This window comes from Rutidosis leptorrhynchoides, chromosome 9 (genome assembly GCF_046630445.1).
Source record: "Rutidosis leptorrhynchoides isolate AG116_Rl617_1_P2 chromosome 9, CSIRO_AGI_Rlap_v1, whole genome shotgun sequence".
NCBI classification, from domain to species: Eukaryota; Viridiplantae; Streptophyta; class Magnoliopsida; order Asterales; family Asteraceae; genus Rutidosis; species Rutidosis leptorrhynchoides.
In genome coordinates, this window is record NC_092341.1 from 364,890,005 (window position 1) to 364,916,352 (window position 26,348).

At 35.8% G+C, this 26,348-nt stretch overlaps 2 protein-coding genes across 2 annotated transcripts; one reads left to right on the top strand and one right to left on the bottom strand.

Annotated features, from left to right (window-relative positions):
* The first annotated feature begins 3,559 nt into the window (after positions 1–3,559).
* On the top strand, positions 3,560–7,776 carry LOC139867510 (GATA transcription factor 25-like). Its single transcript, XM_071855874.1, has 7 exons — positions 3,560–3,868; positions 4,545–4,628; positions 4,738–4,868; positions 5,935–6,045; positions 6,268–6,373; positions 6,927–7,001; positions 7,448–7,776. The coding sequence occupies exons 1-7, from the start codon at positions 3,569–3,571 to the stop codon at positions 7,523–7,525; spliced, it is 885 nt and encodes a 294-aa protein (XP_071711975.1). The 5' UTR covers positions 3,560–3,568; the 3' UTR covers positions 7,526–7,776.
* A 602-nt stretch (positions 7,777–8,378) lies between these two features.
* Positions 8,379–25,765, bottom strand: LOC139869276 (protein SABRE-like). The gene is made up of 23 exons (XM_071857590.1): positions 25,701–25,765; positions 25,028–25,139; positions 24,674–24,949; positions 24,348–24,589; positions 23,476–23,692; positions 22,903–23,073; positions 22,744–22,821; positions 21,961–22,215; positions 19,573–21,651; positions 17,000–18,755; positions 16,530–16,636; positions 16,033–16,389; positions 15,355–15,473; positions 14,599–14,848; positions 14,081–14,305; positions 13,397–13,536; positions 12,863–12,935; positions 11,604–11,705; positions 11,391–11,498; positions 10,109–10,399; positions 9,496–9,663; positions 8,704–9,046; positions 8,379–8,563 (listed from the first exon to the last, which is right to left on the bottom strand). Exons 1-23 carry the CDS (start codon positions 25,763–25,765, stop codon positions 8,379–8,381), a joined length of 7,719 nt encoding a protein of 2,572 aa, XP_071713691.1.
* Between the last annotated feature and the right edge of the window lie 583 nt (positions 25,766–26,348).

A 26,348-nucleotide genomic window follows, 5' to 3' on the forward strand; every position in this document is an offset into this window, starting at 1 on the left:
CAAACTTTTCTTCAGCTTGCATACGAGATTATCTCCTGAAACCTCAAAACCTTCTGGCTGCTCCATGTAAATTTCTTCATGTAAATCTCCATGAAGAAAAGCTGTCTTTACATCCATCTGTTCAAGCTCCAAGTTCATACTTGCGATCAATCCAAGTATGACTCTAATTGAAGTCATCTTGACTACTGGTGAAAATATCTCGTCAAAATCAATCTCTTTCTTCTGTTGAAATTCTTTGACAACAAGTCGTGCTTTGTATTTCACCACTTTTCCACTGCAATCCTTTTTCAGCTTGAACACCCATTTGTTTTTCAGTGCCTTCTTCCCTTGTGGAAGTTTTACGATCTCATAAGTCTGATTTTTCTGCAGAGAATCCATCTCATCCTGCATTACGAGCAATCATTTTTCTTTGTCCTTATGAGATATTGCTTCATGAAAACTCTCTGGTTCTCCATCTTCAGTAAGTAGAAGGTACTCGGATTCCGGATATCTACTCGATGGAATCCGACCTCGTTCAGATCTTCGAACTTCTGGAATATACTGAGGAGATCCACCATCATCTTCGCCTTGTGATGGTCCTGGAACGTTTGGCAGATGGGGTTGTGGCTCCCCCTGCTCAGCACCATCATTTTTCTCATTATCTTCTACTTCTGGTATTTCATCTTGCACTGTATCTTCATTTCTCATAAATGATTCTGTTGTTACCTCTGGCACCTGAGTGACAACATTTGATTTCTGAGATATTGTGGGCTTTTCAATATCTTCTATTGTCTGGCTTTCATGGAACACCACGTCCCTACTTCTGATCACCTTTTTCTCCTTTGGATCCCATAATCTGTATCTAAATTCTTCATCTCCATAGCCTATGAATATGCATAGAGTAGTCTTTACATCCAGCTTCTGCCTGAGCTCCTTGGATACATGTGCGTACGCCAAACATCCAAATACTCTTAAGTGAGAGTATGATGGATCTTTTCCAGACCAAAGTTTCTCCGGAACTTCAAAATTCAGTGGTACTGATGGAGATCGGTTGATCAAGTAACATGCGGCTCTGACTGCTTCTCCCCATAATGGCTTTGGCAGCTTAGCCATACTGAGCATGCTCCGAACACGTTCCATGATTGTTCGGTTCATTCTTTCTGCTATACCATTGTGTTGAGGGGTACGTGGAACTGTCTTCTCATGTCGGATGCCATATGATCTGCAATACGCATCGAACTACCTGGAAGAGTATTCACCGCTGTTGTCGGATCGAAGACACTTTAACTTCTTTCCTGTCTCACGTTCTACCATGACATGGAACTGTTTGAAGTAATCGAAAACTTGGTCCTTCGTCCGCAAGAAATATACCCACACCTTTCGAGAAGCATCATCGATAAATGTTAGAAAGTATCGGTTGCCGCCAATTGATTCAACCTCCAAGGGACCGCAAACATCAGAGTGCACCAGACTGAGTAACTCTGATCTTCTCGTTGAAGAGGAATTAAATGAGACTCTATGTTGCTTACCAAATAGACAATGACTGCAAGGATTTAGTGCAGCGTCCTTGTCTACATTGATAAGCTCTTTCTTTATTAGTGTAGCGTATCCCCAATCCCGTGCTCGGTCTATGTTTTGTATAAACTAAATTGGGTCGAAATGGTCACTTTGTGGTAATTTGGGTCGATGTGGGCCCGGTGTTGTAAAACTCGGTTTTATTATGGAAAACTCTTAATTTTAATCATTATAACATATTGTGAAAGTGTTTTGGTTTAAAAGTGTCGGGAAGCGGGTTTTTCGCCCGTGTGTAATCGTTAAGCAGATCAGAATCTGGCAGACCATTTGGACGCCGTCCAGTCCTTCAGAGCTGGACGCCGTCCAGAAAGCTGGACGCCGTCCAGAAAGCTGGACGCCGTCCAGAAAGCTGGACGCCGTCCAGATGTGCTGTTCCAGAATTTTTTTTTATGGCACGTTTTTGGTCGGTTAACGGGTTGGGTTGTTACATATTACCTCGTTCTTTTCCGCTGTATAGTTGTAACGACTCAAAAAGTTTCTAGATCTCAATTGTACATCACTTGTAATTAACTGATTTGACGCTTAACACATATAAACTCTTTCTTTTTTAAATTTGTGTGACAGTGATGATGGTTCCCAACGATAGCTGGGTGTTGGAGGTTGTTTGATTTTATTGTATTCACTTACTTAATAGACGAATGATGATTAGCAATAAAAAAACAATTATGGAGTTGTTTGTTCGTATAAGTCGAAAGTTAGCAAAGATCGCAAATAAGAGTGAGTTTGCAAGTTTCACGGTGTGTTGTGTACATGTGACTTATTAGTTATAACTAGAGCAATAGAATATCATTCTCAAGTCGCAAGGTTGCAAAGCAGTATCTTGCGACTTTGCGAATAAAGTATTATCGGTTATGATCGATAAATTTGAGATTGTGGCCTGAAATATATCGATCATGACCGATAATTCTTGGTACGCAAGGTCGCAAGAAGTTCTTGCGACTTGTGAGGGAAATTAGGTAACTTTTTTAGGGGTGAATCATCATGGTTTGTTTGAGAAATGAGCATTTTCGTCAATAACTCTATATTTTTCCGAGGGTGTGTTCGTTTACCTGTTAATGAAACGGCTTAGCGCTGAATGTTCAACATTCAACGTGTTTATTTCTGACATCTCAAAGACAAATAATGCTGAATGGTTCAGATATTCACTGTTGAACCATTTAAAGCTGAAATACTCTCCTAACCATTAAACACATGAACTTTATATAATATTCTCTTGAATTTTTCTAAAACATTTATTAAACAACTATATTATTATTTTTATTCCTATAAAGGTTAATAAGGTATTACATCATTAACATTGCTCGTTCAAAATGATTATCATACGACTTATTATCATTCGAAACCAAACTCATTCAGAACTTTTGAATCATTTATATTATGAGCCATTCAGAATTTAACCATTCAGTTTTATCAATCACCCACTAATTTTAAAGTTGGGACCTCATTTAAAATTTTAGTTGGGAGATTAGTGATCGAAATTAAGCAGAATATGGATATAAAATAAGGTTTAGGATACAGTATATACTTACAAACAAACATGATTATAAAAAATAATTTTTAGGTATATTAGCTCTAAGCTCAAGCAAATCCGGTGACCAATCCAGATTTCTATATGAAATTTGTTTCATGAAAGTGTTTTTTTTTTTTTTTTTTTTTTTTTTTTTTCCATTTTTTTTCGTTTTTTCAAAGAAGAAAAACATACTAGTAGTAGTACTAGTACTAGTATAATAGTACAAACATATAGTCAAGAACCAACAATATTCTCTACAATTTTGAATTCTTATGTTAAGAATGTTTGATGTTTGATGTTTGATGTTTGATAGCCAACACACTAAATGTCCCAAATACCCATGCTAACCTCTACCATATTTTAATCACCTCTTTTCAATACATACATTTTATAAGGGCAATTTTGTCATTCTATCACTTAGCCCCCTTCCAAAAATCTTTACATATATAAATACATACACAGAAAATGCACTTGTACTACGTTCTCTTCATCAAAAACCTAACAATGTACGGAGATGAGTTTGTTGAGATACCGCCGGCGATGACCGGCGCCACAGAGCCGGAAGAACTTCCTATCAGTCACGCCGGTGACGGTACCAATGGAGTTGATTCAATGGATGACCGGAACGTTTCGTACGAACTCGATGAAGTCGACGGCGGGAGTGATGGCATTTGTGATTTTGAAGCAATCGACGGCGTTGTTTACTCCGACGTCTCTGGAATTCAACGCACCGACGCCGGTGATCAGCTCACGCTCTCGTATTGCGGTCAAGTTTATGTGTTTGATAATGTCACTACTGATAAGGTTGATTTATTGACTGCTATTGTTTACTGAAATTAGGTTATCTGATGTTAAGATTGAAAAATTGAAATCTCTGTGTGATTTAAGTTGTAAATTTGTCTGATAACTAAACTTATTGTGTTAATTTGACTGTTTAGTTTAGGGTTTTCTAAAAAGTGGCTTTTTCTTTTCCTAGCTCCTTTTTAGCAAGTAACAGTTGAAGTTTACCTGATTAACAATGCTAATGTGCCTTGTAATTGTCAAAATCCATGTTTTAATTCAGTTTTTTTATGTACCGAATCTAGCCAAAACACGCCGAAATATGTAAATGCCCGATTTATAATAGAAGACAAAAATACGGTTGGTTACTTTTTTCTAATTTGTAAAGTAAAAAAGCCTATTAATGCCAGATATTTTAAGGTATATTACGTCATTTAGCATGTTTTGATCGCATTTAGTGAACATGAATCTCGCTATATCATTTTAGCTGGTAACGTCATTCTATTGGCCTTGATGAGAGAAATTGAATAGTTGGTTAGTATCATTCTTTTATTATCTCTTTGTGTTGTTAAACAAAACACTAGAATGACAACATTCTTGATATGAGATTATTGAAGGATAAGGTAGCTAGGAATATGTTCATTTCTGTCACATTTTTGTTCTTAGGTTTAAATTGTTGATGCTTGATTGATGATGATAGGTGCAAAAGGTGTTTTTACATCTTGGAGGATGTGAATTTCCAGTTGGTCAGCAAGGTGCAGAATTAGCATACCAATCTCAGAGAGTAATTTTTTTTTCTTCCTATTTTTTTCTACCATATAGAGTTTCTTTTGAATTGCATTAAAAAATTAACTAGCATTGGGGATCTGTACATTAACTATTTTATGGTTCAGGATTTTGATTATGTTGGTCGCTGTAGCGATCCTCGTAGAGCTGCTTCCCTCAACAGATTCAGGCAAAAGAGGAAAGAACGTTGCTTCGAAAAGAAGATCAGATACAATGTTCGTCAAGAAGTTGCTCGCAGGTAACAATTTTGATGCTTTTAAATTTTTGGTTCAATATTACTAAATACTCTGTTAATACAAAAAGTTGTCTCATAGACATAACGTTATTTGGAACTTCGGCATCTTAATATATTAGGAGAAAACTGATTTGATACACAAAAGCTACACAACTGACCAAATTTCTTTATTATGAATTCGTGACATACAATATAGAAGTATCGAAAGGAGTTACATTCATGGAAGACATTCTATTGCTTATTTTTCTTGTTTTCTTGAAGATTTGGTCTTCTTGCAAGGAAGATGAGTCATTTGCCTATTCGGAACCCAGTGATGTAGATATTTTTCATATCTAATAAAGAAATTTATAGACACCTCTTGATTAGGAAGCAAATATAGATCTATACATGCTGACATCTGTCTTGATTCTTCGTATAACGAGGATAACTTTGGTTTCTCGGTATATTAATTAGTACAATATTAATTACCAATCTACATAACTTTTATTGTTAATGTTGTGATGTGGTACCAAAGTATGACTTGGATCCGGGTTAACGAAGTCAAGTTCAGTTTAGCGTGGAAGCAACAAAGAAGATTCCTAGTAGCTATTATTATTTTTAATTATTATTTTTATTAGTTAAGTAATTATTTTTAGATACCGAGTAATATTTAGATAATATTTAGATGGGTTTACGTATCTTTAATATTAATAGATAAGATTAATTCTGACTTGCTAAGGAGAGAATAGGAGTCCTAGTAATCTTATGATTTTCTATCAATATATATAGCCCAATATGTAATACGGAAGAACACATCACTTTGAATTAATAAAATTGCTTGAGTTTAATACTCCTTTCATATTTACGTAACGATTACGTGCGTATTTATCATTAAGAACACGTTTGTGTCTTAGTTATATTGTTGGAAGAGCGTTTGTCTTTCAACGGATCCTTTGATCCTTATCATGTTGATTATTTGGTGGATATTTTTATGGAACTTATGGTAAAATAAACATTTTCTGCTTTTTTAAACACTAAACCAAGATACACATCCTAGGGAGTTTGTTACTTATTGATATTGCTACTTCAGGATGAACCGTAAGAAGGGCCAATTTGTAACATACGCTAACCCCAACAAATCTGCTTTCTTGAACACTGGAGAAGCTGAAGGTGCAGGACAAGACGGTATCCCAGTCACTGTGTAAGTCATTATATTGAGTGTCTGTGTGTATATGTAGTTATAATGTTTATTTTCTCTTAGTTATATGCTTATGGATCTGAAATAGGATGGTATGTTGTATAACTTCTTACTAGAGGTGGCAATATGGGCGGTTGGGCAACAATCAAAATGTGCATAGGTTAATAAACTATTGTACTAGTATGGGTCAAAAACAGGAATGGCTGACCCTGAATTTGTTTGCAGATGCACTCATTGTGGTACTTGCTCAACAAACACCCCAATGATGCGACGAGGGCCTACTGGTCCCAGGACTCTTTGCAATGCCTGTGGACTTTTCTGGGCAAATAGGGTCTGTATTCTATTTATTTTATTTGATGTTTTACATGATTTATAATGATAATGTATCTTTAAAATCAACGTGAAAAAAATGTCTAATCTCTTCTCGCAAAAGCTATTGATTTTTAACTATCCTTGTATAATTTGTACAAGTGTACAACACACATCCCTTTCACTTTGATTATGGTAACGTTGAATTATTTGAACTCTAAATATGAAGTCTTGAGCAACAATAATGCTCAAGGTTGTTAAAATCGTTAATCGGAATTTTACAACAACAGTGATAATGCTGCATTTGATTCCCTATGGAATTAGAACTCGTAATATATGATCATCTAAAACGATAATTTGATTATAAATTTCTAACTGATATATTGTTGGGAGCTAAGATAACTTTGCCCTCCTAAAGAACTACTTTTATGTGATGTATGTCTTTTTATCTACATGCAAGTTAATTTTGATCTTTGTAAGTTTATATCCATAAATTTTGCACTTGTTTAGCATATTCTTACTGTATTAATCTGTACCCAAAACAACTTATTTTACTTTTGTCTTCATTCGTACAGGGTACAATGAGGGACCTTTCAAAGAAATCCAATGATCATCCCTCTTCTTTAGCTGAACAGGTGTACAACTGTAAGGTATGCAAATGATTTCCATATATGATTACTACTCAAACATATTGAATCGGGTTGAGTTAGTTAACAAACTATACATGTGGTGATTGTTTGATGCCCATTAAGGGAAATGGGTAATTATAATGTGGCATTTACATATGAATGGGTTTATTTTGGTTGTCTTTTATTTTCAACAGGCCAAATGGGTCAAAAGCTCTCCAAAGTGTATTATAAGGCATAAAGCCTCCTTACTCGTTCTTGCTCTATAAACTGCTATAACATAATTTGTGCAATCATAATTGACACAATCTTTTAATAAAGAAATAAAAAATCATTTAATATTCTGACAAAATATTCTTGATCAACCAGACCTGACTTGTAGAAAAACTACTCGTTTTGACCCCATTACCCAACCCATTTTGCCACCTGTAGTAATAATATGTTGCGGTTTCTGTTTGGTTTACTTGTAGGATGATTACAACGGATCTGAGTTTGTGACCCCCATGCAGAGATGCAGTAATGCTGCTGAGCTAGGGCTTGGTAACTGAGTGGTAAGCTTAACGACCGTACAATGTCAAACAAAACACCAGGCTTCACTTGCGTATACATATTAATCAAGTCCACAACTAATAGAGGTTTCTAGCTTACTTCATGTACATATGGATTTGACGGTTTAATCGTTTACTTACTGACTGCTAATATCACCTCAATTTATCTTTTTTACTATCTTGGTTGTAGATTTTGGCTTATATCAGGGCCTTCTTTTTTCTTTAATTAAACTATCAAATGGTTAAGTTCAGAGACACATGAGAATCAGCACGGCTCACTTCCTTACGTGAGTTGTACATGAGATTAGGAGTAACTGATATTGGGCTCGCATAAAAAGAGCAACGGGAGACGATATCATTGCTTAACATCCAATTACTGTAATAACATTAAATTGATTTGCTGTGTATGAAAGCACAGTTTAATGGGAAAAGTAATCCTAATGGGAATATATAAAATATATAAAGCAGTACCAAGTTATATAAAAAAAAAAAACTGTGATTTCAAGATATAAGACACTACTAATCTTCAAATGCAACAACATTAATACTACTTTTCGTCTTTTTAACTATAAATTTTAACAAAATTTTGACTATATACTTTGAAATAAAAATTATAGCTCAAAAGTTGAATGTCCTGGTTACCGGAATATTAAAGATATATAACCTGAAGTCCCTTCATCCTATACAACTCTCAAAAAAGAGATAAATAGAAGGATAAAAAAAAAAAACCTTGTAAAAAGAAGCTACAATCTGCTTCTATATCTACATGGCTGCTTTCATTGAACAAAAATGTCTCTCTCCAACTCAGTGTAACAAAACAAAGGCCTTAAAAGAAACTATAAAGATTAGTAAATCATTGATTTTTTGGACTATTTTGGGTCTCAGCAGGAGTTGTTTCTTGGGCGGCATTTTCTTGGGCAGCTTTCTCCTGGGCAGCCTGGTACTCGAGGTATTCCTCAAAAGGGTCACCACTCGACGAATCACTTTCAGATCCTCCATCAACTCTTGGTGAAGATGAAAGTTCATCTACTGAAAAACCTGTTAAACAAAGTTTCAGCAAGTTATTTTAAAAGTATATAAGTCAAGCGCTAATTATCCGAAATTTGAAGACTGACTAGGAATTCACAAAATTTTGATAAATAGTTCCAAAATGCAAATCCAAACTCCCATAGACTGACCTTTTTTAGAGTTAAACTTTTTGGTGTGGTGTCGAATAAGCTTCTTAGCTTTAGTTATGCTGAGCTGTCGAGCAAAAGGTGAATAATCATCATTATCACTCAACTCCCCAGGCATCGGTTCTTCTCCTTCGTTTCTCATTGTGCGAAGAACAAAGGCTTTGGCCTTACGACGCTGTAAGGAGAATAGCCCTTTAACTGAGGTTACAAATCTATCTCCTGCTCCATCAGCGGGCCCCCTTTTGGATGCATCGCCATCGTTGTCACCGTCATGCTCAAGGGTAGGGACATTTGCTAGAGTCGGTTCTTTGTTTTGACCATGTGACTTTGCATTGAACTTCTTACCCTGTACAAATTAATTTCAATTATGTTACAGGTTGCAACAGATTGGGTCAAAACAGATTTGGACTTTTTGAGCAAGAAATGTGAAAGAAAAATGATGACATCACTGATTACTTTTCGAAAGTTGAATATTAACAATTTTTAGACGTTCTACTACGGTTTTTTATAACGTTGTTGCATGTTGGTACACGAAACGCGAAACTGAAACACGAAACTGAAACGTGAAACTGAAAACTGAGACGCGGAACTTTGAGAAAAAAGATAGATTAAACGGGTCTCGACCCAACCCGACCCAACCGGACCCAACCGGCCCCAACCCATTTAGACCCGATCCGTTTGGACCCGTTTAAAAATATGACCAGTTTGACCCATGACCTGTTTCGACCCGTTATTCAACCCAACCCGTTTGCTAGGTATCGTTTTAACAGCAATTTTTTGTCACATGTATTTCACCTGCATTCCAGTGACAGACTTGAGGACACTCCAAATAACATGTTTCTTGACCTTTGCAAAAAGCTTCTTCCAAGTTCCGGTAAATTTATCACGATGGAAAGAATCCATTAACAACCTCAGATCACTTACAGCAAATCTAGGCCCTTCATAGGTTACTGACAGTTCGACCTGTTCCAATAAGATATGCCATAAATAAATATATATTATAACAAGATGATAGGGGTGTTAACTGTTAAGTTAGGTAGGTTTTTAGTTAATAGTTAATGATTGCGGGTTATTTGGCTAAGGCCAACCACAAATCCACCCGAGACCCAAACTGAAAAATTGGGTCATACAATCCAAATCAGTGACATGTCAATTTTGAAGTTAATAAATTCAGATAAATCAATTATCCAAATACCAGTAAAAACCATATATTTGTATTATATTAGATTATCAAGATTTCTTGATTTAACCCAACACTGAACAGAAACCGCATAACCCAATCGAAAAACGCAAATAATAAATGGATTGGGTGGTTTATTTGGTTAGCCCGACTTCTGAACATCCTAGATACAATGAGGCTAGAAATAAATATAAAAGAACTTACAATATTGGTCCCTTAAATACCCACCTGACTTATTTTGATATTGTGAAACTCTTTCAGCACCAGAGGCTTGTCTTTTTTTTCATCAGTTGGTTTACCTGACTTCTTTTCTTCTTGACCCGTTTTTGAACCTTTTGCGGTTTTTGACGTCTTTGTAGATTTAGAGTCCTTTTTAGGTTTACTCAACTCTTCCTGTTCTAGTGACTGCATTTGTTCTAGAAGCTCATTAGCCACAGATTCAGCTACACTTTCTTCCCAAGTTTTATCAAAAGAAGAACTTCTTTTTAACTCGTGTGTTGGTTTTGCTTTCTTTGATGCCTGGATGATTATAAACATAAACAACATAATTTAATACGAGGTGACAGTTTTAACCCAGTTACTTATAGATGGACAATTTGGGTTGTGATTTACATGCAATGTGTCAGACGTGTCAACCAAGAAGTGTAGTAAAAACAAATCAAAGAAGTTGAAGGGTTTAAGAATCGCTTAAACGTATCAACCTTAGTCTCTTATATCATTTATTACAATCTATATTTTTTATGCTTATATTTGTTAGCATAGCTTTTCTAGTATTTTTAAAGCAATAATTGAACTAAAGATGGACAAAAAAGATTATCGGGTCAATACCATGATTGTAAAAGTCCCCCGACTAGTCGGGATGTAATATAGTCCGACTAGTTCCCGACAAGTCTCCGACTTGGCCGATTATTCGGTCAAATTTGTCAAACGTCCAATTTAGTCCGTCAAAGTCAAATTTATTAGTTCAAAGTCCGATTTATTTGGTCAAAGTTGGTCAAATAGAGCCAACGTACGCCAAATAGTCCCCACAAGGTCCCAACCGACTAGTCCCTACAAAGTCCCAACCGACTAGCGACTTTTACAACATTGGTCAATACAAAACCAACATTAATATTACTTGGTTTGAACGGTTACCAAATCAGCCCGACTGACCTATTTTTACACCTACAGCTGTGAATCTGGGTCAATTTACTTTCCACTTAATGATCTGAATCTAATATGTGTACAACTCTTAATTCAATAAGTAAATTTATTGTTTCTTTGTCACTTAAACTTGATCCGTCACTAAATATGTCACTAAATCTGAAAAATAGTCTGTTTGGTTTGTAGGAGACGTAGAAACAAAGGCCCCTTCCTAAACAAAGGCATATGAAAACAACACTAAATACAAAATAAAAGTAAACAGACTCCCTGATTTACATGTGAATATTAAGATTACTGCCCGAAAACCCACCAGCTATGAAATTTAATCGATTAAATATATCTACAATGAAGTTTTTGTAATACTTACCAAGGGATCAACAATGTTTGATTTGGAGGGTCCTTCTAATTCTTTTGTAGCCTCGTTCCCTTTTTTCCCTCTTCGTAAACCAGCAGTTGTTGAGACCTTCCAAACTTCCTATTTTGTTGAAATTTTGACATTCAGTTTCACAGCTTTTAACGTGTAGTAATAGAAATATTATATAGTTATAGTTATAATCATCAATAGAAGGAGGATTATAACCTGGCGCCGGTGGCTATCTTGTTCTTCCTCCGGAAAGAAATACCCCCACATAATTCGGTACATTGTCTCAGTCAAATGTATTTTCAGCGGGTAAACATCAGCCTACATATTTACACGGTGTATGCAATTAGTATAAAAAAACTGAAACACTAGAAGGATTGTCCCACCAAACTCATTGAAGTTGAAGTGTTTGACTACTAGTCAAAGGTCTCTTTAACGATTACAATCTTACGTACCCAAATAGATAATATCAAAACTTCATAATAAAGATAATAAGATGATAGGTGAACCAAAATGAAGTTTGATGAAAAGGGAATGCTGCAATATTTCATGTGCCAACAGAATTTGGAGGTGTAGCAATTTCCTCTTATCATCAGAGAGAGACTAGTGAAACCAACTGGAGGTGGTGATATCAACTCAATTATATGGAAACGGGTCACTTCAAGTTGTATTTTATAGATAACGGTTCATAAATAGAAAACGAGCTAAAGATGAAACACATCATATGGGTTGAGTGAGTGGCAGGTCAAAATTCGTGTGACAAGTCTTCAACTGCTCAACGTGTCAATCATATTAATTACCAGAAATCTTTATTAAGTCTTATTATAGAGTTTTTATAATCCATTTTCACAAATTTACATAATACAAAATGATAGTAGAAAAAGTCAACAGAGTATTGTTGGGTCTGGGCGACAAAGCCTAAACCTGTCGGGCCAGGACCCAATTCGACCCGATACCTAAGCCTATTCAGAAATATCCCTATCTGAAAATTAGATCCTAAATCATCCAAAATTTCAGATACCCGAATTTAGGATATCTTATTTTTCTGATTCGGATATCTAATTTCAGATAATTCGGATATCCGATATCCAAAAGATCTGAACATTTTCTCTTTATTCTCTAATTATATTATATTATTTAATTTAATATAAAAAAGATCAATAGATTATCCTTACTGAATATTGATTAATAATGCTAATATGTGGTCTCATGTTCTATATATTGATATTGATATATGAACTCGAAAGTGTGAGTTATGACGTCACATATTTTAAATCTGAATATTGCCTTTTACTCTTTTTAGATATTTGCATATCCAAAATTACTGATTCGGATATTAAATCCAGTATCCGAATTTTGGATGCCCAAATTTGAGCACCTCTACTGTTACCAACCCTTCAGTTTTGTCACCACTAAAATCTATGATGCACTTCCTTTTTCAATAAAACCCGATGGGTTGAGAAGGTGAGAGTGAACACCTGGAACAGTTCAATAGGAGAGGCCCCATCCTTTGGAGCACCTAATTTTGCATCTACCCGAATCATCACTTTCCTGCATCACCAGGGGAAAAAACGTATAATTGAAAAATAGGGACTAAATATCTTCTAGGCACAAAACTTAACAGAATCATATTAAAGTAAATTAACCAGGACAATATGGTGTTGTTTATTTTTAAGATGTTTTTGTCTGCAGATGTACATCATGTCTGTAGAGAAGATGTATCCTAAAGGTCTGTATGTCCAATAGTGAACACTGTTTAGTTTTTATTTCTGCAAAATAACTTAATCTTGTCTGCAAGTTTTCGGACAGAATAAGACACTATTTTATCTTATGTCTTCGGAAAAACAAACCAAAACGTATGCGGACACACAGATATAAGACATAATAAGATCTGCACACTAACAATCAAATAACACCTAAGTAATATGGTGGGTGTTCGTAGTTGTGACTTCCATAACATTTCCTGTTTTCAATAAATTTTTGTTACTGTCGACGAATAAAGTTATACATACCTTCCCCATTCAGCAGGAGGATTCCACGCAGCGAGAAGTGTGTCAGATTTAGCATTAGGCAGACAGTTCTTGACAACACAGTACTTTATCGTGAATCTAGCAACACCAATATCTTTGTAATCTCTGTCAAAGTCATATATCTGCAAACAATAACATGTTTCGCATAATAAGTAAGCAATGAGGTTCTAAAGAAACAAAAGTGACTAAAGCAAAACCATATATCACTGAGTAGTTGATTCGGAACATGTTCAATTTCAAACAAGTGAAATCACAAGTATCAGCTTAAAGAGGATGGGGTCATATGTAAAAAATCGCAATGAATTAGTTTCTTTAAGAATAAAGACATCCGAGTTATTAAAAAAGAAAAAGGAATTTATAGATGTCGTATAGTTTTTTAATCACATTTGGCATTTTTATTAGTTTATAACATGCTAAAACTTTGGTGAATAAGTGTTTTGAGTCGACCTGACCCATTTCAACCACTAATTAAATTTACCCATTTTTATCCAACAAGTTGTGGCTTATAAAAAACAGGTGATGATCCATCCGTACACATCAAACATGCTTTAAAATGTTGTACTATACACATAATAAAGCATGTTTAGAGGTGTAAGGATAAAAATTGGCAGTGTACGGATAACTCCCTATAAAAAAAGATAAAATAAAAAGATCTACAAGACTTACCATGTCATTTATCTCAATTTCTGAAATAGATTTCCCGTCCAAAATCATGCTCCATCCTACTTTCTTCATTTGCAAAGAGAGACGCATAGCACACGAAGGCCCTTTATTCTTCTCTTTCTCCATTAGCCGTTGTTGAGCAGCTTTTCTTAAAACCACCCTCAGAGAAGCAGCAGCAGCCTTTCGGGCTTTTTGTGCACTTACCAATTCTTCCATAAGTTTTTGCACCTGCAAGCATAAGTTCCACATTCATAATTTATACCGAAACATAAAGATAGAACAAAACAGATAGTTGTGCACCTACAAATAGACATGCTCAGTCACATTTACACATAAAACAGATAATGTCAGCCCTGTTCAGGCTAACTGGGGAAGGAAAGTATTATTTTACTCAGATGTATGCGACCTAACCAGGTTATCCAGTGACCTTTATTATCAATAGATCTTAAATGTGTATTTTTTTCATTAAAATTTATACTTGAAGATGAAAATAACTGATTCAAAAGCTTAAAAGGAGTTACCAAGATGGATCTGCCAGCTGTCACCATCCACATATCACCTTCCTTTTCAGAGGAGACGTCTGCAGCGGTATCATTAGGAATAGCAAGTTTCCTTACATCATCATAAATCAAATTTTGGACTCGTTCTTTTTGTTCAAGATTTACTCTTTCCAATTCTACCTCTTCCACGCCATCCGGGACCACCTCATCAGATTCTTCCTCCATGTCTTCATCATCTTCTGCTGATTTCGGAAGACTACTTCTCTGACGCCTGTATTATAAACTTTAATCAAATCAATGGTAGAACTACAAATCATCTGTAGTTTATCCATCGACAAAAAAATCAACCATAATTATCGTCTTCATTAAAAACTAGAGCAAGGTTGTAAAAGTTGCTAGTCGGTGACTAGTGGGTCAGGAACTTTGACCGAGTTTGACCCAACAAATCCGACTTTGACCGACTATTTTGGACTTTTGACAACTTCGACCGAATAAATCTAAGTCGGAAACTAGTCGGACTACTTCAAAATCCCGACTAGTCGGGTGACTTATACAACCGTGCACTAGAATACTTGGTAATTTTAGTCCTGCAAATATTAGCTGCAGAAAAATTATAGTTTGTCTCTATAGAGATATGATGTATAGACAGGTATCATATAATACAAGATTTAGGCGCATTATTCTTCACTTCACTTATATTTTAATACATTCATGTATTCTTGATTCTGATTCTTTCTTTCTTGATGACAAGAAGTGATTGATGATAAAGAATCTTACTTTGGAGGCCTTGCCAGGAGTAAATTAGTCAAAACATCAAGGATAACTTGAAACTGTCGAGATGTCATGCTTGCTATTATATTATCAGAGTTAAATGCAAGTTCCTTCAACGGTTTTACCTGCGGAAGAAAAAATCCAAATACTTGAGCCATTTCAGACATGTGGTGAAGTTACATGTTAGCTTTAGCTTTGATTTGTCTATTTTTAAAGTGATGATGATACTACGAGCGAAAAAGAAGCCTAAAATGAAACGGGTCAAATGGTTCGAAAGTCACCCACAATTTATTTATTAAGCATAGATCATTGAACCTTCTAACCCATTGTAAAACAGCAGAATCTCATTTGATACATTAATTACTAAAAAAATATAAAAAGTTCGGCTTAACCCAACCTGGCCTATTTCCTAAAAAAATACTTCTTTGACTTGATAGTCTAAAGTCAAAGAAGTAATTTTTTGAGAAAAGAAGGTTTTTTTTTTTTTTTTACTTGCAAGTCTATCTAGTAGTTGGCGTCCCGATATCTTTGCAAGGGTCAAAAACTGTCACGGGATACTCTCGTCGGGTAGCCTAAACAGAGAAAACCCTACCCGTTTACCTGCTAGTCGTCTGTTATAACCTCCATCTTTCAAAACTAGAGATAAATTTCACAAATGGGGACCCGTATCATAGATAAGCATACCTTTAGATCTTGAGTTCCACCTTTGTGTCTTGTGTAGCGCAAGTACATATCACCGGGCATGAACACTTGCTCAAGTAAAGTCCCGGTACGCTTCACTTTAGGCGAGCTCTTACTAATCTTGGTTAGCCATTGGACTCCAGCCCCAGGATCAACATCGGTTGGAGCAACGTGAGCCTGCACGTGTTCCAGCATGACAGAAAGCTCCGACCGGTTCCATATCAGTTCCTGTTGCTTTTCAGAACTATTCTCCTCTCCATTACCATGTGCTTGTTCTATCACCTCTTTGACAACATTAACAACTTTGTGAAATGAACGAGATAAAACTCGACCACTAGCAGCAGCAAGCAAAAATCTACCCTGTTGATTAGGTAAAAACTGACCATTTAGCATATAAAATATACTGATACCATAGTCATACACTTTAAGAGCAATCAACTTTTTTACAGTTATTATATATTTTACTTCTAATATTCAGCTATAAAACCTCAGTAACTTACACTGAATTCTTCTGAGTGAAGATTGAATTGTGGCTCGATAACATTTACCATGAAGTTACATACACCTTCTGCATCCTCTTCAGATCCATCAGCATTGACATGTTTTGCTGTAAAACGTAAATGTAAACCTTTTAGACATATTAGGCGTTCTTTTTTTATGTAAGCCCAAAATATTATTAATTCAGATATTGTCTAAAGGGGGTGATTCCGATTGGGTTACTTATATATGGGTGGATGTGGGTGGCCCTTTTTATTATCAGCTGGCCAATAAAATGATTAGCTAAATGACAGAGGGCCAATCAGGTTGAGCAGCTCAAATGGGTTCATATATGTTCAAGTCTATTTTCGATGTATATCTTCCTAATCATAATTGTATGTATGTATGTGTGTCAACTCAACCTGGCTGATTTCGGCTCGTGTTGCCACCTCAAGTTTTATATGCAAGTATTTCAAGGTGCCATTGCACTTACCAATATCATCAATCGTTTGATGTTCTACTTTATTTGAATTTGGAGACTGATCTGATCTTGAAGCTTCCTTTTGTTCTGCAGATGGACTTCCACTTTGACCGGTTGAACTGGACTTCGAGACATGTTCCTGAGCGGGCTCACTTTTATTTTGCGTTTGGGTCTCCTCAAGCAGCTTTCGCTGAGCATACTGACGAGAAGGAGAAGGTTTTGTAGGTGCAAATGCTTTACCCAATTCACCACCCCATGACAAAATACCGTTTCTGTTTTCAATAGTCCAAAGTAACTTCAACCCATACACAAAAACCCGTTGACAACTATCAGCTACCACCACATTATATCCATCATCATCACTCAGGTCAGACCGTTCATGTTCATCACCTTCACTTTTAATAGATACGGGTCTCACAAATTTCATCTCAATGGTTTTTTTACAAGCTTCCTGCCATGCCAATAATCTAGAACAATCTGCTTTTGGGGATTGTCTTCTAATTATGAAGTAATCAGACGACAATATAAATCCATCATCCCGATGCCTTTCCTTAGTTGCTAACGTGTTACCACTATCAACATTAACAACTCCCTCTTGCGGGTTATTCTTTAACGTTTGAACTTTAATGACACACGTGGTATCATCCTTATTTAGATACACTTTTGGCATATGAAGATCAATACCCTGATACACAAGCTCAAGAAGATCACGTGGCGTATCAAATGTGAACTTTTGTTTTCCACGACCTAAGTACATTTCAGATTTTATCTTTGAGATCATAAAAGTCAACCCTTTAGCGGGATCACTTTCGTCTAATGAGATATGTCTTATAGTGGTTGGACTTGAATCCATACGAACCATAAATTCTGTCATCACCTTATCCATTGACAGGTTTCCAGACCTAGGAACCCGGGGCACACCAAAACGAGGGTAACGAGAGAAAAAACGCAACTTTACAGGTGGAAGGTAATTCAAATTTATGAAATTTACTAGCCAACTAATATCGTGAGGGGCAACATTTATAGTAGGCGAATCAAAAGAATCGTTTGACTTTGAAGGTCTAAGGGCCATATTGAACCGAAGTGAGAGTGAAGTAGATCTAAAAGGATCGTATATATACTCACGAGCAACACCTTCAGATGGAAGTGCAAACAGAAAATGGTTAAGTGGGGCCCCAGAATCACAACCCCAGTCCATCGCCACCTCGAGAATAAGAGTCGGAGCTACGAAGATTGCAACCGGTGGGCCCGCAGGAGGTTTGATCGATGAATTTCTAAGCAAAATCTCTAAACTGCTAGTGAATATCTTTAACTCGTTTGCAGAAATGTAAATTCGCCCATCGGACTGTTGGATTTCCATATAGGCGGAGGACATTTGAAGCTTATTGGACTTTTCATATGGATCGGGTGTAGCAAGTATATTAAATGATGTTTCAGAGAACGATAAGGTTGTTTTCCCGTGTATATAATTTCTCATTTCGTCCCACCATGGCAAACTTTTCTCTTTTTTGGGGGGAACAATAAAAGGATTTGGGTCCCGAACACTTAACTTTGCACGACGTAAAGCAACGGTGAAGGCATAGCTTAAATCCGCCAAGGGTGGTTCAAATCCGACTCCAAATGCTACGTCACCTTTTTCAAAATGTAATGGTAAATCAAGAAACGTTTTCATCGGTGGAGTTGTGCCGCTAACTGAACGATACATTTCCACCTTCCTCCACTTTCCAATATAGACATCATGCAGAGTTTGTGGCTGAAAGGGTGTCGCCTGCATAGAATAACAGTTGATTGGTTGAAATTTCAAGTCTATTGTGTATGAAATGCATGAAATAACAACAAATTATCATTTCTATATCAAATAAAGTAACCCTTGGATTTAAACTACCAAGTCTTTGCTAAGTAGGTCACTAAACTATCATTTTATCATCATCCATATCATTATGTACTAACTTAGATGACAATAAGTAACAGTTCAGTAATATTTTTTTTTTTGAAAGGCAAGTAGTCGGCATCGAATACTCTCATTTGCTGCGCACGCACGCGCTTTCGGGAGGAAACCCGAATCACATTGCAGGAAACCGATCCTTAAACCGTCCCGAGGTTTGAATCCTGAATGGATCCGGGAGAAAACCCCCTGGGGTCAATCTGGAGCTCCATCTTTCAGGTAGATTGATTAATAGGATGGGCAGAGCGAGGCTCGAACTCATGACCTAAACCCCAAGCCCCACACACAAGGTGTGAGGATACCACTGAGGCAAGTCTGCAATGGTTCAGTAATTTTTTCTATGAAGGCCATTAACTTCATTTTACTAAACTATTATTCTATGGCAAGAAAAAGTAATTGGATGACTTGTATACAAAAATAAATTATATTATACTCCTTACTAAAACAGAAAACTGAAATGAACATTAACTAGGCACTGACATAATGCCGATGTTAGAATGATTTCAGCCAACTCGTTGAATACTCTAATTAGCATACTAACAAATTTGTTTGTTGGTTTCTCTGTCAAGAAATTTAACATTGTAACAAAAGCTCATATATTTCAAGGATAATTCTATAATATAGATTAATTTAGTTAGACCTGTTGAGCAAGCACGAGCCGCCCTTCACATTTACCGGAAGTTGCAGCAAGAAGTGGATACGAGTAATCTCTTAGCTGAACAACAAGAGATCCCGCCTGCAAATTTAGGTTACAACCATAAAGACGAGCAAACGGAATGTTTAATTCATTTGCAACTGGATCAAGCTTTTTTACAACTTCTATCATCCCGGGTTCACCGCCTTCAATAGCCGTCAACGTTACATCAAGTCCCGTACCAGTAACTGAAAAAAGTGACGTTCTTGATTCACTAAACTTGAACCCCGACTCAAATCCTTCATGACACGCACCTGATCCTTTGGATATCACAAGTGTCTGACAAGCTTCATAATAAGACCGAAATGACTTTTTATAAAGTTCTTCTCTTTGTTTTTCAATAGATGATGCATCATATAAGCATGTCTTATCGTGTCCATCATGGTTAGGGTCCGCGGTATCCGCAACTGTAGGAGATTGAGTCCCTTTAATGAGAAGATCATCTAGAAAGTTCAACCGGACTGCCATTTCACGAGCATCATTCTTTCTTAAATGATAATGTTCATCAAGCCATCCCTGTAACGGTTCTTCCTCAATTTCAGCAGTTAATTTTCTTACATAAACTTTTACACGACCAAGTTTTGAAGAACTCGGCTTTTTAGGCTGCGTGTTTGTACTTGAACTAGCTTTTTTGAACGGGAATATTAACTTTGTTTTAGCATCGGTAACAAGCTTTAACGCCCTGATCATTTCCTCAAGAGAATCATCTATTGCACGCAATTGCATTCTAAACGGTAAGCAAATATGAACATCTAGCCCTTGAATCAAATAATCCCACTTAACAGATGGTTCAGATACACTGGGAATTCGGGAAAGTTGCAACCTACCACTTTTGAACACTCCAACTGAATTAAAACTAAGCATTAATCCTTCTAGAAGAACACCGATTTTTGCATTCTCAGAAAAGATTGATTGAACCTGGATCATCGTCTCGACACCGTCACCCGCTTCAGCAGTTATTGTAAGCACCTCAACATCAATCGCAAATAAAGATTCTTTCTTTTTTTGACTTTGACTTTGAATCTTTTCTGGTGGTAACGAATCAACAGACGGTTCACTTTTTATGTCTTTATCTTGTTCTTGAAGCTTATGATTGTGAACAAGTAGCTTTAACCTTAACCCGAGTTCAACTAAGGCTAAATGAACATCAGGCTCCCACCTGGCAGTAATAGTAGTCGCACTGAAAAGAGAACAAACAGATACCTCCTTAAGACTACTGGCTCGTTTTACAAACTTTGCTTTCTGGATGTCAAACAATGCCACCTCAGCGCTACAAGTGTCATCTTCCATGATTTCCTTATATGCTGACCTGGCACTTTCGAGCTCCACTTGAGTTGACTGTTTCTCTTTGTTCAAAGACAAACTCAAATTAATTATCTCAAGTCCAATACAATATTTTATCGTTTTGTAGTCAGATGAAGAAGCTGGTGATGTTACTTTGGCTGTACGTGGGGTCCCGTCTGGCAATGCACTAATAAGAACACGACCGCCTTGTGATCCATAGTTTACACGTTTCGGATCATCCACAATTTCATTATCTAAACTTACATCTCCACATATATTTAGACAACACTTTTCGAGATTAAACTTTACTAATTGGATTCCTTTTCCAGATGATTTATTTGGAGTTGCAGATTCAGTTTGTAAAGATGATGATGATTTTACAGGTGGAGAAGATGATGGACGTTTCAAAAATGACTTGAAAGATAAAGCAGTAGATAATAAGGATTGAACCCGTATGGATGTTAAGCACATACCGATGCCGATTACGTCAACCGAGAGTACTGATTGTAAGTTGGGGTTTTCTTGTCTGACTAAATCTAAATCTCTTTTGTCAAAATCGAGGATGATTTTGGCTATATGCAGTACTGCAACAGTGTTTGTTTCCACAACAAAACAACTTGATTTCAAAGATTCTTGAAATTCATCGGCCATTTGCAAATTTAAATCATCAAGTTCATAGTGAACTATGGTACCCATATTAGATGTGTTGTTGGCAAAGACATGTGAAGACTGCAAACAACCCTGCAACGAAACATCAAAGAGTTTAACTTTGTCTCAGGTCAAACGGGTCAAATGGGTTGTAAATGTCAAAATTCTCCTATTTATAGCATAAAACCTCATAAATAATTTATTCAAGGAAGTTAAACAATGTTGGGATAGTACAATTTCTACGATCATGTGTCACACACTGTTTCATCATGGCCCGTTCCTGTGATCACAGTACAATTTCTAATGATAGAAAGTGTTAAATTCAAAAACACTGACCCATTTCAACCTGACCCATTTCAACATAGAAATATAGAATCATAATTAGGTGAAGTAAGTACTTACATAATAGAGCATCGATCCTTCTAAGTTAAAAAGTGAAATGGACGTCTCTGGGGCTGAGAATGTGCAAGTCCACGCAATGATCTTAAAATCTTCACTTGGGTGGACAGTCACTGGATTATCACTTTCAACTTTTGACACGGTCTTTTTCTTATTTGAGGGGCGCAATTGCATGAGATGCTTTAAAGTTGGCATAATTATGTTGCATTGTGTTCCCCCAAGCTTAATATCGGTTTCACATTTTATAGGCGATGTAGGCTGCAAAGAAAAATTAATTTAAGCAACAGTTTGTATCTGCAATATATTCTAGATAGATCTAAAAATTACAATATTTACATGAATGATCATAAATACAATGATCAAGGTAGTAAAAATCGCCAACCGCGGGGTTTAATCGGGATGGACTTTTTATACATTAAAATGATAAATTTCAAAACTATAAACAAACATAAATTTTAACACTGTTGTCTAGAAGCCATAGACAATACTCCAAAATTCTAATTTAAATACTATATATTGAATTGTTGACCAACGTTAAATTTGAGCAATTTGACAGACAAAATCAGACTTTGACAAACTAAATCTGTTCTTGACCAACTAAATCTGATGTTGATTCATTGACCGGTGTTGACCGATTAATTAATGGGATTTCAGAAAATCGAATCGGTCTGCTTCTATAAAGGGATTAATCGGGGTTTTTACAACACTCAAAAGTGACAAGGACAACTTCAGATTATACACGATTAAGTAGTATATATGGATATCAACAAAAACTAAAGAAATTACCTCTAACGGAATATAAACGAAAGAAAGAACAGCAAGCTTCACCAAATCAAGAATAGAACTTCCACCTTCCTTAAGAATCTACAATATCTCATATAAGACAAAGAAGTCAAGAAAAATATGATGTGTTGAATATAAGCGAATAGTGTATAATGTCCATACATGAATCTCACTGAAATCTAATTCTATATCAAGACGTGTGCATTCTCCAACATCCTCAACAGAGCGAGACTTTATGCTCTTGAACTGTACAGCTGTGATGTTGTTCTCCATTACAACATGATGCTCTTTATGTACAAACTTCACATCCAACTTTGGCAAGGTGAATGAAACCTAATACATGCACATGAAAAGAATGGGTTCAGGGTGAAACGGGTTGTTTATTAGTAACAGCTGAAACGGGTTGGGTCGGGTCGGGTCGGGTCTGGCCTGGTTGAATCATAAACCATTTAATCAATTTTGTATAGATATAGATAGTCAATGTAATAGTAGATATGATTGAAATAACTGTCTTATTACAATACTAATCAAGGTTTTTCTTTTACAGCAATTTAGGTGGCTGTGAACTATGAACACACTATTTTTGTGGCTTACAAGTTACAACCAATTTGACCCAATATACTTTGGTTTTACCTAATGGGGGTAAACTATAACTCAAACCAACCCACCGACCCATTCGTAGGTAAACGGGAAAAAGGTGACAAATTTACAGGTTTTGTGAAAAGGAAAACTAACCTTTTCGGGGAACAAAGGTGTAAATTTTGTGATTGCTGCAAGTGTAGCTTGTTTCTTTTGTTGTTTCTTGGCTATAATGTCAGCTTGAGATGTATGCTGTACAGGTTCATTGGCATGACTTTCAGATGACTTCTTTTTGGAAATCAGATCCTCATTTAAATCTACGCTAACGTCTCCCAATGATATATCAAAGTTGTTAATAACGACACCTGTTTCTCTGCAAATAAAGTTAATACTTATGATATATTTGGAGAATTTGATGAATTTGGGGGGTCGACAGCTGCACTTTAACAAAATCAGATGTATCTAATGCTCTTGATAAATAACTATCATTACCAAGAAAGTAATAACCTAGTTACATAAAACGGGTCGATTTACTCTAACATGCTCTCTCTGACAGTTCATATCGATAAATTAGAACAATTTAAAGTGGGAATGGGTCAAAAGTCGTGCAAAGTCCATCAAAACTCCTGCTAAATCATTTTATTTCAGATAATATATAGTTTAAATAATGTCTTGTAATCCTATTTACTACATTAATCATTTATAAGAACTAAGAAAAATTTTGACAAAATAATGTTAGTTGGTCAACCCGACCGATCTGTTTTGACCCGCACTATGAATTAGTCTTTTTAACCTGAACCCATTCTTAATAGATAATCTGCAAAAATGCCCATTTTGCCACCTTTATTATACTTAAATTGCAGTCCTCAAATAATTGACCCCAAACAATAAACAATTTTCTTCAGTTCGTTTAAAGGAAGCAGTAAGAAACAAACCACTTACTACAGAAAAAGGACTGAAGTTAAATAGTATTATCAAAAATACAAGTTACTAAAAAATTTATCAAAAAAATATAGATAAAAGCAAACCTGTGAGGACCAAACTCAACTGAGACACCAAATTCGTCACAGATAAAATGAGATGACTTGTCTATCTTGGATACATCACCTACAGATAAGCTTTCGCTGACATCATCACCACTAACACATGGTTCACCCATATGGATAACAATAGGCAAAATTTGCAACTTCAAATACATTGAAGGCTTGGAACCTTGGTCTTTATACAAATCAATCCCAATGTCTTTAATCTCCAAAGTAACTTTCGGTGTCTGCCAAAAAATTCATATTACAAATCACTATATTAACTTAGACAGCATCTGAAATTTAGACCAACATTTCCTAAATAAACTTACCTTCACAATCAACCGTCTGACAGAAAGAGACAAATATCTTGCCATTTTGGCCACAACCATGACCTTTTTGCCTAGCTTTTTACCATCGGAGATCTTTTTTGGTTTACGGGGTGTTGTTTTCTTTAAACTCTTGTCTGGCGTCCTTGTAACAACTTCTAAGTCACTAATCACAAACTGCAGTTTTGGGTCCCGAGACATAAAACCAAATCCTAGTTTAACCAAGGATTTCCGTAAGCTAAGTTTGATTTCACCAACCGAAATAGATTCAACTGCACCCTGTAAATTTCCAATAGTAACATCAATATGAACAAAGTTCAATGTTACAAAGTAAGTTGATTAAAAGGACAAAAGTACCCTTTCAAACTTGATGCTGACATCCCTTAAATGTCTCCATCCAGCAAGTCTAAATACCACAGATGCTTTCAGGACCCGGCTCAAAAATAGAGCCACAAACCTGGAAGCGAATCTTAACAAGATGTATGTATAGTCAGTCTTCTGAAACATGTAACTATAGTATATATGCATAGATGAAGTCACTTGATGTAAACTAAGATATAACTCGACATAAATCACAATTTCATGAAAACCAACTAAGCGCGATTAAATGTGTAACTATAATTAAGATACATGCAATGATCTTAACAGGGAGCAATTTTAGTACCAACTCCGGCTTGCTATTAAGTTCACATAATTATACTGTTCCAATATAATTCCAAAATATAAAAGTAGATGTTTGAGCTAAAGAATAGACACATTAGTTACATCACCAGTTACCAAAAGTATGTAATTAACAGTTTCTAATTAACCTAATTGAAGTTCTATATGTACAATTTGAGTAAGAATTAAGCAACATCATACTCAAATTCAGTGATATGCTTATTTATTTCTCATTTACATCAAAATTCAAGCTATCTATAATCTATACCGACCTAACGCAAAAACATAAAATTTAAAAATAATAAATAATAAGTAGGATTATAAAGTTATAATATTAGTGATACGAATAATTAATAGTTAATATACTTACTGTAATATGATCCATATAATCACTGATAAGAAGAGGAACGTGATCAGTAACGTAACCAGGACCATTTTTCTTATTAATTCCTCTCCGTTTTCCGTACAATTTTGAGTCAGTTCTTCGTGTTACGTCATAATCTACATAATTTTGAAAAATTTCATAACTGTTTTGCACGAAACAAACCAAAAACACATGATGATCAATCGATGATGATGTGAAACAGATCACCGGTAAGAAGATAATTACGGAAGAAATCGGAATACGTCAAAAATCCGAATGATTTCAACAGAAAAAATGAAAAATATAATGTGTTGATCCGTGAAATTTTGAGAGCATAATTTTGGCAACAAGCGCGGGTGTTTATTAGGTGAATTAAATATAAGGTTCGTCCCTGAGGATATGTATAATTACAATATTAGTACCTTATGTTATTATGTATGACTTGTTATATATGAGTGCGTTATATACTTATATTGAGTTTTTTTATTTATAAAACATCTATTTAAGCATTCAAGTTGCGAGTGAAACCACCAAAACTATACAGATCAAGCAATAGAGCTTTAACCATGTCTATAACGTCATTTGAAGAGATATCAAGGTTTTATAACGGCTAAATCATAGTTTAAAGAGTACAACGTTTGAAGAGATACTCCA

Bases quoted from the DNA above. Each gene is read 5' to 3' on its own strand.
- LOC139869276 (XM_071857590.1), bottom strand. From the start codon at position 25,765: ATGGTCCTGGTTACGTTACTGATCACGTTCCTCTTCTTATCAGTGATT. The intron at 16,637-16,999 runs GTAAGTGCAATG...TACGTTTTACAG, and splicing joins TCAAACGATTGATGATATTG to CAAAACATGTCAATGCTGAT. The intron at 11,706-12,862 runs GTGTTCACTCTC...GTAAATATGTAG, and splicing joins CTCCTATTGAACTGTTCCAG to GCTGATGTTTACCCGCTGAA.
- LOC139867510 (XM_071855874.1), top strand. From the start codon at position 3,569: ATGTACGGAGATGAGTTTGTTGAGATACCGCCGGCGATGACCGGCGCC. The intron at 4,629-4,737 runs GTAATTTTTTTT...TTTATGGTTCAG, and splicing joins TAGCATACCAATCTCAGAGA to GATTTTGATTATGTTGGTCG. The intron at 6,374-6,926 runs GTCTGTATTCTA...TCATTCGTACAG, and splicing joins GACTTTTCTGGGCAAATAGG to GGTACAATGAGGGACCTTTC.